At 39.9% G+C, this 19,069-nt stretch overlaps 1 protein-coding gene across 1 annotated transcript in view; it reads left to right on the forward strand.

Moving 5' to 3' along the window:
- The window catches only part of itgbl1 (integrin, beta-like 1), a 109,128-nt gene that overhangs the window by 31,082 nt on the left and 58,977 nt on the right, over positions 1 to 19,069 (forward strand). Inside the window, exons 3-5 of the mRNA XM_013131192.4 lie at positions 1,861 to 2,007; positions 7,158 to 7,280; positions 16,837 to 16,977. Coding sequence (XP_012986646.2) covers positions 1,861 to 2,007; positions 7,158 to 7,280; positions 16,837 to 16,977 — 411 coding nt within the window. The remainder of the gene's footprint in view (positions 1 to 1,860; positions 2,008 to 7,157; positions 7,281 to 16,836; positions 16,978 to 19,069) is intronic.

Below are 19,069 nucleotides of genomic sequence, written 5' to 3' on the forward strand. Positions count from 1 at the left end.
CATGGCAACAATGTGATCAAATGACAAAGGTTCAAACCATAAATATGTTAATCAGGCAGCATTGTACGTTATACTGTATTTACAAATGTGTTTCCTTAAGATCACACGATAAGAGCATTTGCAAAAGCGGCTCAGAGAAATACAAATTATACAAAAATGTTTGCCCATTTTCTCAAAATACTTATTATGCAAGATTTCTTATGCTTTATTTCCCTTCTAAAGGGGATATAATTAAACACCAGAGTGCCAAAAGAGTTCATACTAGCTGGAAGTATATACATCACTTGAGCTTTGTAATAAAGAAATATTGAACCGACAGCATAACAACGGAGACATATGATTCTGGACATTTCCACCTTTTGTAAGGCCTTTTTCAAAATGTGTGTCAAAAAGTGTTTTGGATCTAAGAACCGCTACATAAAATTAAATACCCTGCATATAAAAAATTCCCTCCTCAGCCATCGCTGGGACAGATCAATAATTATGGAGACTTGGCCTATGCCTGATGGACAGCCCTTGAAACAGACATAGTATTTTCATGATAAACGAAAAAAAAAAGAAGAAGTATGACATGGAATTCCCCTGCGTAAAACATGAGCAACATCGACAACTTTTCATTTGCATCGTATGATTTCCCCTGTATTGCAGTTATGTCTCACTCAAAATAGCAAAATATATTTTGAACACTATGTTTCAGAGATGGAAAACAGATATTCTAGATTTTCTCAATATTCACTGCTGACGGAAGAGGGATTCTGATAAATTAAAGGATTATATTAATTTAGTCATCAGGTTAAGGTCCAACCCAAAAATATTGCCTGCTTTTAACCAAACCTCTCCAAATCGGAGAGGTGCCATCCACTTGGGTATTGTTAATGACCAGATTTATTTCAGCTTGCCGGTGAGTCAATCTAACAACCTCTTGGTTATTGATCAGATGCTTAGGCTTTCTGCCACAAATGGTTTGGCTGTAGAACCATGCAACATACATGGTTTATGTGTTTATTTAACAAGATACATGTTTCCTTATCTGCAGTGCAAGGGAGAAAGAATGGGCAACAGAGAAGGAAAGAAGAGTGAGATCAGTCTAAGGGAAAGAGAGATGGAGTGAAAAACAAGATAATTAAGAGAGGAAGTCTTTAATAGAAAGACTACCTTAAGGCAGTGAAAACCTTTTGATAATGTAGGATTAAAATCCTTTTTGTCTGCAATGGTGTCAGAGGCAGAAAAGGCCTATTACCCCACTGTCCTTATTACAGATGTTACACAATGTAATGTAGCTCTGCCTTTAGAACTATACTCGGCTTAGACCTGGGAGACTTTTTTAAATGTGTCACTCTTGTAAAACACTTGTCTATCTCCACACTTTCTTTTAATGTGTGACACTTGAATAAACCTTCTAATTGTCAGGGCATTTTGTTTAATATACTGTATGTACTAAGAAACACATATGATTGGACTATTGCGTAAGTCTTCAGCATCTTAGTAGAACTGAGAGACTGCCAAGTGTCTCCCTTTCAAATTGCTATGCAATTTGTCTGTGCATACTTGCATGGGGAATGTGCAAGTGAGTGTGTCAGTGCATCAAAGGAGGCTCATATGGCTTACTGGAGTGAATGGAAGGATTGCATGGCCATACGAACAATGTGTCTTCCGTTCCCCGTTTATTCTTTTCCAGCCAATACTCTGAGCCCACCCTCTCCAATTATCATCAGCCGTCTGTGAGAACTTGCATATATACCTTGAAACTGAACAGATTAACACGCTTCAACACGAGCAGATCAGCATGCTCTGTCATCCCTGTGTGCTCCAAATAATTTCTCTCACAATATCTGATCAGTCATCTCTCTTCCTCTGTAGGCCATGGAGAGTGCTACTGTGGGAAGTGTGAATGTGACGAAGGCCGGTATGGAGAGGCCTGCCAGTACCAGGAAGACTGTAACCTGACAAGAAAGAAGAGCAAGGAGCTGTGCAGAAACCCACAGGGAGTGGTGTGCTCCAATGCAGGTTTGCTGTATATTAGAGTGGCTGTTTCTAACCTTCAGTTTTGATATGCCGCAAGCGGTGGTATATCAGACCTTAGTTTATGGAAACTAGCTTAGTCTAGCAATATCGCACCTCTAGGGATTGTGGTGTTTGGCCTGTATACTACTCTGCTATGCATCGTGCCTATGATTAAGACTTAACTGATGGTAAATTGGTCATACAAAAAATGCAAATAAAAAGGTAAAATGCTCTTACCTATGAGTAATTTGGGTAAAGTACATTGCTCATGGGTACAGATTTTTTACCTGTCAGTTCCATGTTTCAAAATGCAACATTACAAGGCTGCCTTTATACCATTGTGCCTTGTTACCTAAATATCTAGCTAGCTACAATTTAACCTCATTCATACTGTCACAGCTAGCGCGCACAGATGATTATCCTTGCTCTGTGCCTTTTACTCCTCTCATCTGAACGTGTGCACCATCAAATTTACAGAGACTTGGCAAAAACTACTGATTTGCAAGCTCTGTGGGTTTTAGGACGGACATCACTATATGCACTTTCTTCTTATAGAGATGCTTATTTAAAACAAGAAACCAGGCAACCCTAGTTCAGCCGGCCCGCCATAGGAAGTGTTGCAATCTCCAGATCAAAAACCGGGTCGCCCACATGAAAGGCTGTGTCGTTAACCACTACACCACAGAGCTGTACATTTGCCAGGTGTAAGAACAAATCCTCTTTTGCCACTGGTAGTTTTAATAGTTAATTGGCCATTCGTGAATGAAATTGATACAGTTAAACTGACAAACGTTTCTTACTAAGTTTACCTCCACCACAAATAGAGGCTATGTATTGCGTTTGCCACTGGCCGCTTTAACAGCGTATTAGCCAGTAATAAGCTTTACCGGTACCTACTAACTTAGTGGAATAGAATTGAGCAATTGCTAGTGAGTCTGCCAAAGCTATTTCATTTCATGCCATAGGAACTTCATGGCAAAACAACAACCTTTTTTCTTTCATTCATGAATGACATTTATACAATAACTATCAATGAAGGCCACTATAACTAACTTTTTCATCAAGTGAAAAGACGAGGCAATCGTGGAATCTACCAGAAAGAATTAATAAATGTCATTGCTCTCAATAGATTTGAACGTAGGTCTACCATGAGAGACTAACTGTCATTAAACATTACGCCACGGTATTACAAGTTTCAGCAGTCGCTAGACTCCATTGAGGATTAAATAGGCTTACTAATATCTACTAACTTACTAGGAATAATCATAAGAATTGAGCAATTGCTAGCAAGACTGAAGATGAACTATTCCATGCCAGAAACAGTCGCAATATAACCGTATACAGTTTCAGTTAAGGCTTAAGATATCGTAACTATGTTGCTAAGCCAGCAAATGTGTTTGTCTATCCTGCCCCAAAACGCATGCACGGATGCGTACTTCAAAAATCCACCAGAAACAGTCGCAATATAACCGTAAACTGTTTTATTTCAGGCTTACCATAATGCAGATATTAACGGTTTTAGCCAGCAAAGTTTTCGTCTATACGGAATAATTTCTAATGCGTACTATGCATCACCTGCGAGGAGATACGAACTTGGGACCTATAGTTCTGCTTCTCTAAGCACTATGCTATTTAACAAGGGGTGGGTAGTCAATCAGTCAGTCAGTCAGTCGCTCACTCACTCTTCTTAGCCGGCTCCACTTATGCGGTCCGGCAAATATAATTATAAAATACATTATTAAATTAATTAAGTTCACTATAGTTTTTTGAGTATACAGTATTGTATGCTGTCATTAAAAACACACTGCTGAGATGGTAAAGAAGATAAAGGTTAAAACATTTTTTTATTGAAACCATAGAGTTCATTTCTCTCAGCATCATGCAAAAGACTTTGACATAGGTGGTAGACTCTGCTGATACATGGTACTGTTTCCTGTACTGTTTCAAGTGTGTACTATACCATTATGTATAGTTGTTGTCTGCACAATAGAACAATTTCAGGGAAATGAAACAATTATGCAAGTTACCATTAACTTACTAGCCCACATACAATAATGAAACTTTAAAGACTATATATAATGCATTTAATTCCTTGTGTTTTCAAAATGTTGAAATAAATTAAGGCAAAAGTTAGCTCTAAAAATATATGAAAATATACATTAGTATTAAAGGGGAGGGTAGTAGAGGGTGTGGGGGTTTGACCCCCTTAATAAAGACTTAGGCCATCCCAAAAGGCCACTCCTGGCACAAACAATGATCCACAAACTCAGGAAAAACCGAGCAACTTAAATAGGGTCCCCAATTAGAGTGCAGCTGCCTCTAATTGGGGACAACCAAAACTGCAGCACACAGATGCCTAGAGGCACCTCTGCGGTCAGGCCCTGACTGTGGCCGACCAGATGCACAGAGATGCCCTAGAGGCCCCCAGGCCGGACCTAACAGGTAATATACACTCACCTAAAGGATTATTAGGAACACCTGTTCAATTTCTCATTAATGCAATTATCTAATCAACCAATCACATGGCAGTTGCTTCAATGCATTTATGGGTGTGGTCCTGGTCAAGACAATCTCCTGAACTTCAAACTGAATGTCAGAATGGGAAAGAGAGGTGATTTAAGCAATTTTGAGCATGGCATGGTTGTTGGTGCCAGACGGGCCGGTCTGAGTATTTCACAATCTGCTCAGTTACTGTGATTTTAACGCACAACCATTTCTAGGGTTTACAAAGAATGGTCTGAAAAGGGAAAAACATCCAGAATGCGGCAGTCCTGTGGGCGAAAATGCCTTGTTGATGCTAGAGGTCAGAGGAGAATGGGCCGACTGATTCAAGCTGATAGAAGAGCAACTTTGACTGAAATAACCACTCGTTACAACCGAGGTATGCAGCAAAGCATTTGTGAAGCCACAACACGCACAACCTTGTGGCGGATGGGCTACAACAGCAGAAGACCCCACCGGGTACCACTCATCTCCACTACAAATAGGAAAAAGAGGCTACAATTTGCACAAGCTCACCAGAATTGGACAGTTGAAGACTGGAAGAATGTTGCCTGGTCTGATGAGTCTCGATTTCTGTTGAGACATTCAGATGGTAGAGTCAGAATTTGGCGTAAACAGAATGAGAACATGGATCCATCATGCATTGTTACCAATGTGCAGGCTGGTGGTGGTGGTGTAATGGTGTGGGGGATGTTTTCTTAGCACACTTTAGGCCCCTTAGTGTCAATTGGGCATTGTTTAAATGCCACGGCCTACCTGAGCATTGTTTCTGACCATGTCCATCCCTTTATGACCACCATGTACCCATCCTATGATGGCTACTTCCAGCAGGATAATGCACCATGTCACAAAGCTCGAATCATTTCAAATTGGTTTCTTGAACATGACAATGAGTTCACTGTACTGAAATGGCCCCCACAGTCACCAGATCTCAACCCAATAGAGCATCTTTGTGATGTGGTGGAACGGGAGCTTTCAGCACCTTGTTGAATCAATGCCACGTAGAATTAAGGCAGTTCTGAAGGCGAAAGGGGGTCAAACACAGTATTAGTATGGTGTTCCTAATAATCCTTTAGGTGAGTGTATATTGCTGCACAGATTGCGCCAGTTTCAGGAATGCAGTGCATGTTTTTTTTTGGCAGTGTGTTTCGGGAAGGAATCTAATCAGTATCCCATGTAGCAGGCCATACAAATCCAAATATTACTTTCAGAATCGCATCATGTGTGCTGAGGCAGCAGGGTACCTGATTAATTAATGCATGGTATATTCAGGTAAACAAAACACACAGAAGACACCCGTTGTTGCAGCGCAGAATAGGTCGTTTACATAGTAAGTACAAGTTATTTTATTTGAAAGCGTTGATTTGAATTGTGTTGCAATTATAAACGCTTACAAATATACGCTTACAGTATTAGTATGGTGTTCCTAATAATCCTTTAGGTGAGTGTATGTTGTGATGATCTCCTCCTTCAAGGGAGTCCCTTGGTTAAGATAGCATTTTTAAAAGTCATTTATTCTGGCTTATACTGCATGGAAATGTAACAATAGACAATTGCTAACGTCTTCCTGAGTTTTGCCCTTTGGTGATGGTCGTTAAAAACGGACGTTATATCGGTCAAATCTGTCAGAGATTTACGCTCATTTGCATGTTTTCTGACTCTCTGTGTGCCTATGGCTTGGCATTTCAGCCAAGGAGTCAACCCAAACCTCTGTGGTCAACTTTTAAAGTAATACTGATTTGATAGAATCTTTTGCATTAGGCTACTTTGAAGACTGAGACATGAGCCTAGCTATTGCTTAAAGATATTGACCACCCAAAAAATGTTTTTCCTTGAAAATAGTCTAATAGTCTAAGTAAGGAAGCAGCTACAAAATGTAGATTATCGGGTGGTCTATGCCATCAATGTTAGTCAGGCACAGGCCTAGATGCTGTATAGTAGTAACACATCTACCTACCTTTTTGGCCTGTTGATAGTGTCTTTGGTTCAGTTTTTTTGTGAGTCTGTGTTTGAGCGGAAATTATGGTCTGCTGTTGTTATGTGTGTATGGGTCTGACTTGTTGCCAGTTCTGCTCTAGAATACTTTGTTAGTCACCCCTGAGCTGGTGTAATGGTTCATCATCATCTACAGACTGCAGACATTACATTAAATGTGCAAGTTAATGTACTGTACTGAAGCACATGCCTGCGATGTACTGGGTTCCCTTTACGCCCTGGAAAAAGTTGTCCTCCCCCCAATTGTCATTGTATAATTCATACTCTGCACATGCACACAAACACACATGCATGCACAAGCTTATTTGTACTGCCGTCACTCTACCCACCTGTGGATAATGCAAACGGCCTTGCCGTGGCCCTGTGTGTGGGTGTGTCTGGTTTGTGATCAATCATCACGTGTAAATTCAAGTCACTCACAGCATGCAGTCACCCTGCCCAAAAGCAGATGGACGCACACACACGCACACACACACACACCACAATACACATGCTGAGGCCCCGCTCCCATCACATTTGGACACACTGAACCCCTCCCAAACCACATATGCATACCAGCTGTGTCCTCAACCCCTAATGTGAATCAAGTCGAGACAGAGAGAGAGTAACAGAGATGAGACACACACTCACATGTTGATGTTTTTTGTTTCTGACAGGCTCTTGTCAGTGTGGCAGCTGCATGTGTCACAACCCTGATGGGAGAGGTCTGATAACAGGACAGTTCTGTGAGTGTGACGACAGCGAGTGTCTGGACGAGGACACTGGAGAGGTGTGTGGAGGTACGCCCTTAAGCCTGTGTGTTTGTTCTTGAGTAGCTCTAAGCCTAAAAAATACATCCACTAACATCCAAACATGACATGATTTCCTCTGTTCTTTTTCAAATAATAATCTTTTTTTTTTTTTACCTGGTTTTGAATCTCATTGAAACAGAAATTGCTTGCCTGGTTCAAACCTAGATCCCATAATGCAGGATTTAGGGATTTTTTGGGTGCTGATACTGTTATGTATGTATAATATAATATCCTTTAGTGAATGCTTTTATTCATAGCAACTTAGAGTCATGCATGGAAACATTATATTTATGGTTGGACTCTGGAATTTGCAGACCCAGCCATTGCAGAGTCCATGTCCTATGAACTGTGCTATACCATCTCTCTGAAAGTGTTATTCCGGACACATTTTTTTGAATTCATGACTGTTGGCTTTCGACTTATTAGTGCTTTTGAGAACCCGTTTGTGAGTTCCTCTGAAATAAAGTTTGCAAAGTTTTATTTATTAGAGGGTTAACTGGAGGATCATTTCATTTCATCTAATCCTAACCCAACCATCTCTTAACCTTTGCAATTCTTGAATTTCTAACTTAAATATTCACTAATTTAATTTGGAATTAAAAAAATAGAATAGCCTCTCCATTGAGTCTTTTGTAAGAGTCATTTGGTTGTTTCAGGGGATTCAAAATGCAGACAGTAACTGACTGCTTCTCACATGGCACTTTCAATTATTCTGTAGTGTGCTTTTGACTAGCGTGCTTCGGACTCTAGTCGAATGTAGTGCACTACTAGGGAATAGGATGACATTTAGAATGCATATAGGTCCTGTAATAACTTGTTGAAGGTGAACATAATCACCAGAAAATAAAAAGGGACTACTGTCCTTTCTTTATGGCTGTAGAAGTACCTTGTCCAATAATATGAATGGAAAAATCTACCCTGACAGTGTAAATTCTGTAAAAGTTTAGGTAACCCTTCAAATTACCGCCCGTTACTTACAGGGTAGTTCCCACGTAACTACGTAGTAACAAGAATGTAAGTAAGTGGTAAGAATGGGTAGTTATGTAGGAACAATGTAGGTGTTACGTGTACTTATGAACGAAGAACGATATGACAGGTGATAAAAAAGCAATTTTGAAAGGATATAATTCTCATTCCAATTCGTGTTTATGAATTTACCATTTAAATGTGACTTTAATTATTTTATTGCAAGTTCGCTCGCAGAATTAAGGATTTAAGAGAGAAGAAATATGATGCGCATTTCTCCGATTTGCGCAACATTTTACCGCCAACAAGCTTTGGGCAATCGGTTTTTGCCAAACCAAAAGCCGCGTTGGAATCAATCACAAATGTATGAATTGATTATAGATGCGTGTTACGAATCAAGCCACAGAAAGCACTTATCTGTTGGGTGTCCTACAGCCCCAAAATGCTTCGCCTCATAATAGGCGCCCACATTATTTTTTGTCTAATATGCCGGATCGAAAGCTCTCCAATGTACGCTATTATTTAATCGCATTGAAAGCAAGAAGCTGACTAATGAAACGGATAGGCTTAACAAATACGAGTTTGTCAGATTTTACTGTTGTTGAGGACAATTAAACTCTAACATTAGAAGGCATACTTAAAAGTGGATAACCAGAGGCTCATTTGCACCTCGCAAATCTCCTAAATGTTGTGTTGTTCCAAATGTAGGTACAAATAAGAATTAGCTTGTGGTGGAAATACACATTAAAACTAGTCTATTTCCTAATAACACTTGATAAAAAGAAAATAAATGTGGTAAATTATCATTTGTTTTCAGTTAATACTCCATAACATACCTTGATGCCTGTTGTATCTTATTCTTTCCTATACCTTGTGAACTTCACCCTTACTTCATGTACATTCCTTGTAAGTCCATCATCTTTAACTAGTTCTTATATGATACCAACAACACTTACAGTGAACAGTACTAGGAAAGAATGCTGTAATTTGAAGCTGTGTCTGTTCCCACGTAGTTACAGTGTAGTTACAAGGAAAGAGGGCTGTAATTTGAAGCGGTGTCCGTTCCCACGTAGTTACATTTGAAGCGGTGTCTGTTCCCACGTAAATACACTGTAGTTACAAGGAAAGAGGGCTGTAATTTGATGGGGTGTCTGTTCACATGTAGTTACAGTGTAGTTACACCAACTCAGCAATTATGTTTTGGTGTAGTCAAATGAAGTAGAGTCTGATTCAAAATAGTTAAAACGTAACACCTCAAAAAAATTCATTAATGACAATTTAGAATGAGAGGGTATGTTCAAAATAAAATAAACCTAAGATGGAAATAAATAAATAAATAAATGAAATATATTTATAAAGCCCTTTTTACAACAGCAGTTGTCACAAAGTGCTTTACAGAGACACCCGGCCTTAATAAAATCAATGGTATCTCTTCCATTCTCTTGAGACTGCACTAGGAAACACAGCAAACCTTTTTGCTAAGGCACGTACGATGTGCTTTCCTGCAGGTACCATCTCATACTACCATAAGTGACAAGGACACTAGCAAAACACAGAACTAGAGAAGAATCTGTCAGGAAGGATAAGGAGAGAGTTATTGTCTGTGGCCACCACCTGCAAAACCCATTTCCTTTTTGGGGGTTGTCCTGCTGTTGCCACTCCAGTGCACCTGTTGTCGTTATCATTTGCACCAAAACAGGTGACATTGTTTCACAATCACTTATGCTCCCTAACTAGACAGATTGCTATCCCTGAAGTTTAATTTACATGGTGTTATACTGTGATAATTACATATTCCCTTATTTATTTAGCAGAAAATATATGCGTGAGGACATTTTCTTCATTTTGTTAAACATCTACTGTGCATAATGTACCTAATCTATAGCATGTATTTCATCTCCAGTCCTGCAGTGTCCCCGGTGTTGGCAATCGGCCGTTTTGTATAGTGGTTGTAATAATTAGCATACCCGTTTGTCAAGGGAGAGAGAAAGTATATTATTTATTGCAGCATTAGAAAGTCTTGTTCATGAGGTTACGGACCTGGTCTTCCTTACACAACCTCAATCTCATCTCAGTCAATCTCTTCTCACTGTAATGTTGGTTACCAGCTAGCCTATACATTAAGGGCGTTTCTAACTTTTTAGGAGTCAACCCCCATGCCATATGGCCATCGTAAACATTCCTGTCATTAGAGCGCTACCTACTGAGAGATAATCTAAACAGAGGTGTTTCTGTTGTTCTCATTATCTAGGCACATTCACTTCCAATGAAACGTACATTCATATTGTAATTGTTAATGCTCAGATTCTACACCGGCGATACATATCAGTTGTGTAGCCCAGGATAAATACAACTTACTCAAATATTAAATGGCTTAATTAGCAGTTCACAAGAATCAATTCTTCAACAATGGTAAGGTCAAACAAATATTCCAAGTCTGAATCTTCCTCAGTATTCAAACAGAAATGGTGTGTTCCTTGTAAAATAGAAATTAACTGCACGTTAATTGCCTTGAATGGGTATTTAGAGGAATCTTTGCAAAATCTGATATTATATTTTTGGTGTGTGTGTTTGGCCAGAACTTTTATTCACTCATTTTCTTTGGGATTAAATGTTGGGCAACAAGCAAACTATTTAATAAAAGGACACATGAACACCTTGTGAAATATACTAAACAGCGATATTACAACCCAAAGTGATCTTGCAAAGCCTTTTGGCAATATGGTTTTGAAAAAATATTTTCATGGACTAATCTTGGAATATTGTTTTTGCAACATTTGGATAGCCCTAGTCATGAGCTAGCATCCTTGCTAACTTCAGTAGCGTGCTTCCTAGAGTGCTTTCTAGCCCATTTTGACGAAAGCTCGGTTTAACATGAATTGCTTGCTCTAACTAAAATTTGGGTTCCTAATTACATTTCAGAAAAGTATTGGCTCTTTACCTTTGCAAATGAACAATGCCGTCAGGCCTGCAGTCCATAGTGCAGTCTTTTTCTTTCTATGGTTAGAGGTGCATACTGCATCCTACTGTATGCATGTAGCACGATTTGTCTCTGATTTCTTTTTATAGAAATGCCCCAAATCCAAACTCTATCACCTGTTATTTTAATGATAATAATCATATTTTTTATATGAATAAAAATTAGGATGTATGATATTTCTTTAAAAACGTTGTGCCCAATGCATACAGTAAGTGGCGGTATGCAACTTTAACCTTGTGTGACGCTATAGAAAGACTACAGATTTGTATATGGTACGCCTGACGGCGTTGTTTATTTGCAAAGTTGGGTAGCGAATTTATTGTATTGTAATTATATACCCAAATTGTTGTTAAAACAACCAATTCATGTTATACCCAGCATTCCAATTTTTCACAAAATGTTTTACAAATAAAAGTACGCTAGCAAGCATGCTACTGAAGCTTGCTAAGACGCTAGCTAGTGACTCGGGTTGTCAAAATGTACCTGAATGTTTTCTAACATTCATCCATGAAAATATTTTTGAATAGTACATGATTCCAATATACATTCATTTGTACTGGCGAAAAAGGTATTTAATTTTGCACCTTGTTTGTTTTGACTGCCTGAGCTATTGAACAAATGTAATCATATGTGTTTAAAATGTAACATGTATGGTGGCATTCTGCCGTTTTATGGGTTACTAGGCAGTTAAAAAATTCCAAACGGCTACAGTATACATAAAAGAAAAGTTTAGTTGAAACATTCACTACAAGTGGAATGGAGTTTCTCTGCATCAATACGTTAGTCATCCTGAAACTTAAACAGGGTAAGATAAGTATGTCTACAGAACTGAACATTTTTTTACTGTCTTATTACACAGTTCATTTGGCTGGTTGGGGCATTTCTTTCTACAACACAAAATATATGCGTGACGACATTTTATTATTTGGCTAAACATCTACTGTGCATAAGAGAAATAAACCTTTTGATTGTTGTTATTGTCAGTGACTCCCCATCCATACCATGCTGGATAGAGGCTGTGGTTACACCGATTTTCAAATGGCATACATGAACAGCACACAAACAAACAACATTTTGGATATACAGATGAACTTACAAATTGCTTACAATAAAAATATATATATATATATTAAAAAAAGTATATATATATATCCCCTCCTTGAACTGCCACCTTAACGTGGTGGAGGGGTTTGAGTACCTGAGTGACCCTAGGAGCTATGTTGTCTGGGGCTATATGCCCCTGGTAGGGTCTCCCAAGGCAAACAGGTCCTAGGCGACGGGTCAGACTAAGAGCGGTTCAAAAACCCCTTAATGATGAAAAATAATTTGTGTCCTGTGACGTCGCCCGGCATGGCGCAGCCGGTGCCCCACCCTGGAGCCAGGCCCGGGGTTGGGGCTCGTTCCCGAGCGCCTGGTGGCCGGGCCTTTCCCCATGGGGCCCGGCCGGGCCCAGCCCGAACGAGCGACATGGGGCCGCCCTCCCGTGGGCTCACCACCCACAGGAGGGACCATAAGGGGCCGGTGCAGAGAGGATCGGGCGGCAGTCGAAGGCGGGGGCCTAGACAACCCGATCCCTGGACACGGAAACTAGCTCTAGGGACGTGGAACGTCACCTCGCTGGCGGGGAAGGAGCCTGAGATCGTGCGTGAGGTTGAGAGGTTCCGACTAGAGGTAGTGGGGATCACCTCTACGCACGGCTTGGGCTCTTGAACCACACTCCTTGAGAGAGGATGGACTCTTCACCACTCTGGAGTTGCCCATGGTGAGAGGCGGCAGGCTGGTGTGGGTTTGCTTATAGCTCCCCAGCTCTGCCGCCATGTGTTGGAGTTTACCCCGGTGAACGAGAGGGTCGTTTCCCTGCGCCTACGGGTTGGGGATAGGTCTCTCACTGTTGTTTGTGCCTACGGGCCGAACGGCAGTGCAGAGTACCCACCTTCTTGGAGTCTCTGGGAGGGGTGCTGGAAAGTGCTCCGACTGGGGACTCTATCGTTCTACTGGGGGACTTCAACGCCCACGTGGGCAACGACAGTGACACCTGGAGGGGCGTGATTGGGAGGAACGGCCCCCCTGATCTGAACCAGAGCGGTGTTCAGTTCTTGGACTTCTGTGCTAGTCACTGTTTGTCCATAACGAACACCATGTTCAAGCATAAGGGTGTCCATCAGTGCACGTGGCACCAGGACACCCTAGACTGGCAGAGTCTCCTGTCAGAGAGATCTTTAACTCCCACCTCCGGCAGAGCTTGTTCGTAATTTTTATGGACAGAATTTCTAGGCGCAGCCAGGGGCCGGAGGGTGTCAGGTTTGGGGACCACACGATTTCGTCTCTGCTCTTTGCGGATGATGTTGTCGTGTTGGCCCCTTCAAGCCAGGACCTTCAGCATGCACTTGGACGGTTTGCAGCCGAGTGTGAAGCGGTGGGGATGAAAATCAGTACCTCCAAATCCGAGGCCATGGTCCTCAGTCGGAAAAGGGTGGCTTGCCCACTTCAGGTTGGTGGAGAGTGCCTGCCTCAAGTGGAGGAGTTTAAGTATCTAGGGGTCCTGTTCACGAGTGAGGGAAGGAAGGAACGGGAGATTGACAGACGGATCGGTGCAGCTTCTGCAGTAATGCGGTTGATGTATCGGTCTGTCGTGGTGAAGAAAGAGCTGAGCCGCAAGGCGAAGCTCTCGATTTACCGGTCAATCTACGTTCCTACTCTCACCTATGGTCATGAGCTTTGGGTCATGACCGAAAGGACAAGATCCCGGATACAGGCGGCCGAAATTTCTCCGCAGGGTGGCTGGGCGATCCCTTAGAGATAGGGTGAGAAGCTTGGTCACCCGGGAGGAGCTCAGAGTAGAGCCGCTGCTCCTCCACATCGAGAGGGGTCAGCTGAGGTGGCTTGGGCATCTGTTTCGGATGCCTCCGGAACGCCTTCCCGGCCCCGGATAAGCGGAAGAAGATGGTATGGTATGGTATGGTATATATATATATATATATATATATATATATATATATATATATATATACTTTTTTATATATATATATTTACAGATGCTAGTCATATAATTAGAATATCATCAAAAAGTTGATTCATGTCAGTAATTCTATTCAGAAAGTGAAACTTGTATATTATATTCATTCATTACACACAGACTGATATATTTCAAATGTTATTTATTTTACTTGTGATGATTATAATTGACAACTAATGAAAATCCCAAATTCAGTATCTCTGAAAATTTTAATATTACTTAAGACCGATGCAAAAAAAAGATTTTTAGAAATGTTGGCCAACTGAAAAGTATAAACATGAAAAGTATGAGCATGTACAGCACTCAATACTTAGTTGGGGCTCCTTTTGCCTGAATTACTGCAGCAATACGGCGTGGCATGGAGTCGATCAGTCTGTGGCACTGCTCAAGTGTTATGAGAGCCCAGGTTGCTGTGATAGTGGCCTTCAGCTCTTCTGCATTGTTGGGTCTGGCGTATCGCATCTTCCTCTTCACAATGCCCCATAGATTTTCTATAGGGTTAAGGTCAGGCGAGGTTGCTGGCCAATTAAGAACAGGGATACCATGGTCCTTAAACCAGGTACTGGTTGCTTTGGCACTGTGTGCAGTTGCCAAGTCCTGTTGGAAAATGAAATCTGCAGCTCCATAAAGTTGGTCAGCAGCAAAACTTCCTGGTAGAAGGCTGTGTTGGCCTTGGACCTCAGAAAACACAGTGGACCAACACCAGCAGATGACATGGCACCCCAAACCACTGACTGTGGAAACTTTACACTGGACCTCAAGCAACGTGGATTATCCTCTCTTCCTCCAGACTCTGGGACCTTGATTTCCAAAGGAAATGCAAAATGTACTTTCATCAGAGAACATAACTTTGGACCACTAAGCAGCAGTCCAGACTTTTTGTCTTTAGCCCAGGCTAGACGATTCTGACGCTGTGTCTTGTTCAAGAGTGGCTTGACACAAGGAATGCGACAGCTGAAACCCATGTCTTGCATACGTCTGTGCGTGGTGGTTCTTGAAGCACTGACTCCAGCTGCAGTCCACTCTTTGTTAATCTCCCCCACATTTTTGAATGGGTTTTGTTTCACAATCCTTTCCAGGGTGCGGATATCCCTATTGCTTGTACACATTTTTCTACCACATCTTTTCCTTCCCTTCGCCTCTCTATTAATGTGCTGGGACACAGAGCTCTGTGAACAGCCAGCCTCTTTAGCTATGACCTTTTGTGTCTTGCCCACTTTGTGCAAGGTGTCAATGGTCATCTTTTGGACAGCTGTCAAGTCAGCAGTCTTCCCCATGATTGTATTGCCTACAGAACTAGACTGAGAGACCATTTAAAGGCCTTTGCAGGTATTTTGGGTTAATTAGCTGATTAGAGTGTGGCACCAGGTGTCTTCAATATTGAACCTTTTCACAATATTCAAATTTATACTGAATTTGGGGTTTTCATTAGTTGTCAGTTATAATCATCAAAATTAAAAGAAATAAACACTTGAAATATATCAGTCTGTTTGGAATGAATGTATAAATTATATACATTTCACTTTTTGAATGGAATTACTGAAATAAATCAACTTTTTGATGATATTAAAATGTTATGACCAGCACCTGTATGTATGCCTTCCAATGTTAGAGTTTAATTTCCTCAACAACAGTAAAATCTGACAAACTCGTATTTGTTAAGCTAATTCATTTCATTCGTCAGCCTTTCGCTTTCAACACAACGAAATAATAGCCTACATTGGAGCGCTTTCGATTCATCATATTGGAGAAAGAAACGTTAATGTGGGCACCTATTATGAGGATAAGCATTGGGGGCTGTAGGACACCCAACAGATGAGTGCTTTCTTTGGCTTGATTCATAACACGCATCTATAATCAATTCATAGATTTGTGATTGATGTCAACGCGACCTTTGGTTTGGCAAACCAATTGCCCAAAGCATATGTTGGAGGGGAAATGTTGTGCAAAACGGAGAAATGCGCATCATCTTTCTTTTCTCTTAAATTCTCAATTCTGCGAGCAAACTTGCAATGAAATAATTAGTAAAGTCACATTTAAATGGTAAGCACGAATAAGAATGAGAATTATATCCTTTCAAAATAGCTTTTTTATCACCTGTCTGTTTACTAAGTAGTTTTGGAGTAGTATCATTCTTCGTTCATGTAAGTAGTATACGTAACACCTACATTGTTCCTACATAACTACCCATTCTTAACACGTACTTACATTCTTGTTACTAAGTAGTTACGTGGGAACTACTGTAAGTAACGGGCTGTAATTTGAAGGGTTACCAAAATGTATAGTAAGACCTTCAGTAAATTCAGTAAAACTTAATAGTCTAATTAGTGGTAATAATTTAGAAGGCATTTATAAACAGTTGCTCACTAATAATAGTTTAAATGTGTGTTACAATTAAAACTTTTTAAATGTGTTACAATTCAATCAATAATAATCTGAAGGCCAGAGCTTTTTATCCAAAATGCCACCCAAAGATTTAACAATGGTTATAGGTTTGTATAACAATGGTTATATGTTTAAGCTGTATAAAGGTGAATCCGTTTCTTGGTCTGTATGACTGCTACATCCTCTTCTGCTTCCAGGCCATGGCCAGTGTTACTGTGGCAACTGTTACTGTGGGGCTGGTTGGCATGGAGACAAATGTGAATTCCAGTGTGACATCAGCCCATGGGAGAGCAAGCGGAGATGCACATCCTCGGATGGCAAGATCTGCAGCAACAGAGGTTTGTCGCATGGATTCCTGCAGGCAGACAGACAAAAATGAAAGAGAAATAGTGAAAAGGAAGATGAGAGTCAAATGAAAAGTTTTGGATGCTGGTGTAGCTTTTTTATCAACACTATCTATAGCGCCTGACTATTTTGTGAGACTGTGTTCATCTCCAGACAAAGCTGTATTTGTTAAGTGAAAGTAAAGAGACTTACCTGGTGTCTACACTTGTCTATATGCATGAGTATTTGTTTTCTAAGAAGATAGATCAGCTCAGAATGTCCACATTTTTCAGAAACTTGGTTAGATTAACTTTCAATTACAATGCCCATTTGCTGTGGATCGACTTCCTGTCAAATTAGCGAATTATCATAAGCAGGCTGTTGTATGTATTGGTCTTTATTGTACAAACATAACCTTTCACCACACAAAAGTTTCATTTGGAACAACCGTGAAATAAGACTCAGAAAACAATCTTCTTATATTTTTCTATTCACTAAATTTATTATACATTTGGGCCATTTATGCAGCTATGAATACTTAATTAAACCTACATACCAGATGGAATTACAACATTATTAAGAGAGAGCTAAAAATGTTATTAGGAGCATAAACATGCATTTTAATAATATCGAAATTAATGGATTAGATATTTTCGATAAGAGATTTGATCAGAAGAATATTAAACAGGAAATATTTCCCAGCTCCTGTCTATAAATGGGTTTCCATATATAACAAAATAAATTGACAACGTGCCTGGACGAACACACGTAAGTACGTGATCACAAATAAGGTAGAGGTTTCTTTTAAAATCCTTAATCGACATTATCCTTTTATCAATTTGTTATCTAAATTTACTTCTAATGTGAATATGGATTGTCTTTTTGTACAGTGGAGAATTTATAGTGAACTCTTCTGGACTATATGATAGAAATCTAAAGTCAGAACTTGTTAAGACTGGTATTGGTCTTTATTGTACAAACATCACCTTTCACCACACAAATGTATTAGCACATCTTGCATTTTCCTGCTGTCTAAACACATGGACTCAGTACTTTACTATCAACCCAGTACTCATCTAGTGATTTTACCCTCTCCTACTGTATACAATGGTATAATGAATCAATATATCAACTCAATAAATTTCCCTATTGTCCCCTATTGAAAACATTTTGCACATTATGAAACGAAAAATACAACAAAGGAGACCCCAAACTTTTGAGCAGCTGCAATCCTATATCAAGCAAGAATAGGAAAACATTTCACTTTCAAAATTACAGCTATTGGTCTCCTCAGTTCCCAAACGCTTACAGAGTATTGTAGAAAGAAAAGGTGATGCAACACAGTGGTAAACATGCCCCTGTTCCAATTTTTTTTTAAATGTATAGCGAGCATTAAATTCAAAGTGGGCATGTATTTTTTCCAAAAACAGTAACATTTCTCAGTTTCAACATTTGATATGTTGTTTTTGTACTATTTTCAAATAAATATAGGGATAAATGATTTGCACATCATTGCATTCTGTTTTTATTTGCATTTCATGCAGTATCTGAACTTTTTTGGAAATTGGGTTGTAAATAAATAATGTTAAAACAGAATGGATTAAACTGCAACGTTTTAGTACATAATTAAAGAATGGCATGTCAACTCACCTGGTCGAATGAAGTCAGGTTTTAAGAGTTAACTGGAATCATACCAGCAACTGCCGAGTGTTTTGGGAACATTTTGGGAAAATAATTCCTGTTCTTGAAAGTTACGTATTTCAGCTTCAAGATGACGCAATCATGATCAGTGCTCAAAGAGGTTAATCGCTTGATTGCTGCATCTTGTATGGAAATATGTGCAAGAGAACCCTTCAGGAAAACCTTTTCCTGTGTGTATTCATATCAGGGGTAAAAATATATTACACCTGATATAATATACCCTCACCTAAAGGATTATTAGGAACACCATACTAAAACAGTGTTTGACCCCATTTTGCCTTCAGAACTGCCTTAATTATACATGGCATTGATTCAATAAGGTGCTGAAAGCATTCTTTAGAAATGTTGGCCCATATTGATAGGATATCATCTTGCAGTTCATGGAGATTTTTGGGATGCACATCC

The sequence above is a fragment of the Esox lucius genome, chromosome 16, assembly GCF_011004845.1.
Source record: "Esox lucius isolate fEsoLuc1 chromosome 16, fEsoLuc1.pri, whole genome shotgun sequence".
Lineage (NCBI taxonomy): Eukaryota > Metazoa > Chordata > Actinopteri > Esociformes > Esocidae > Esox > Esox lucius.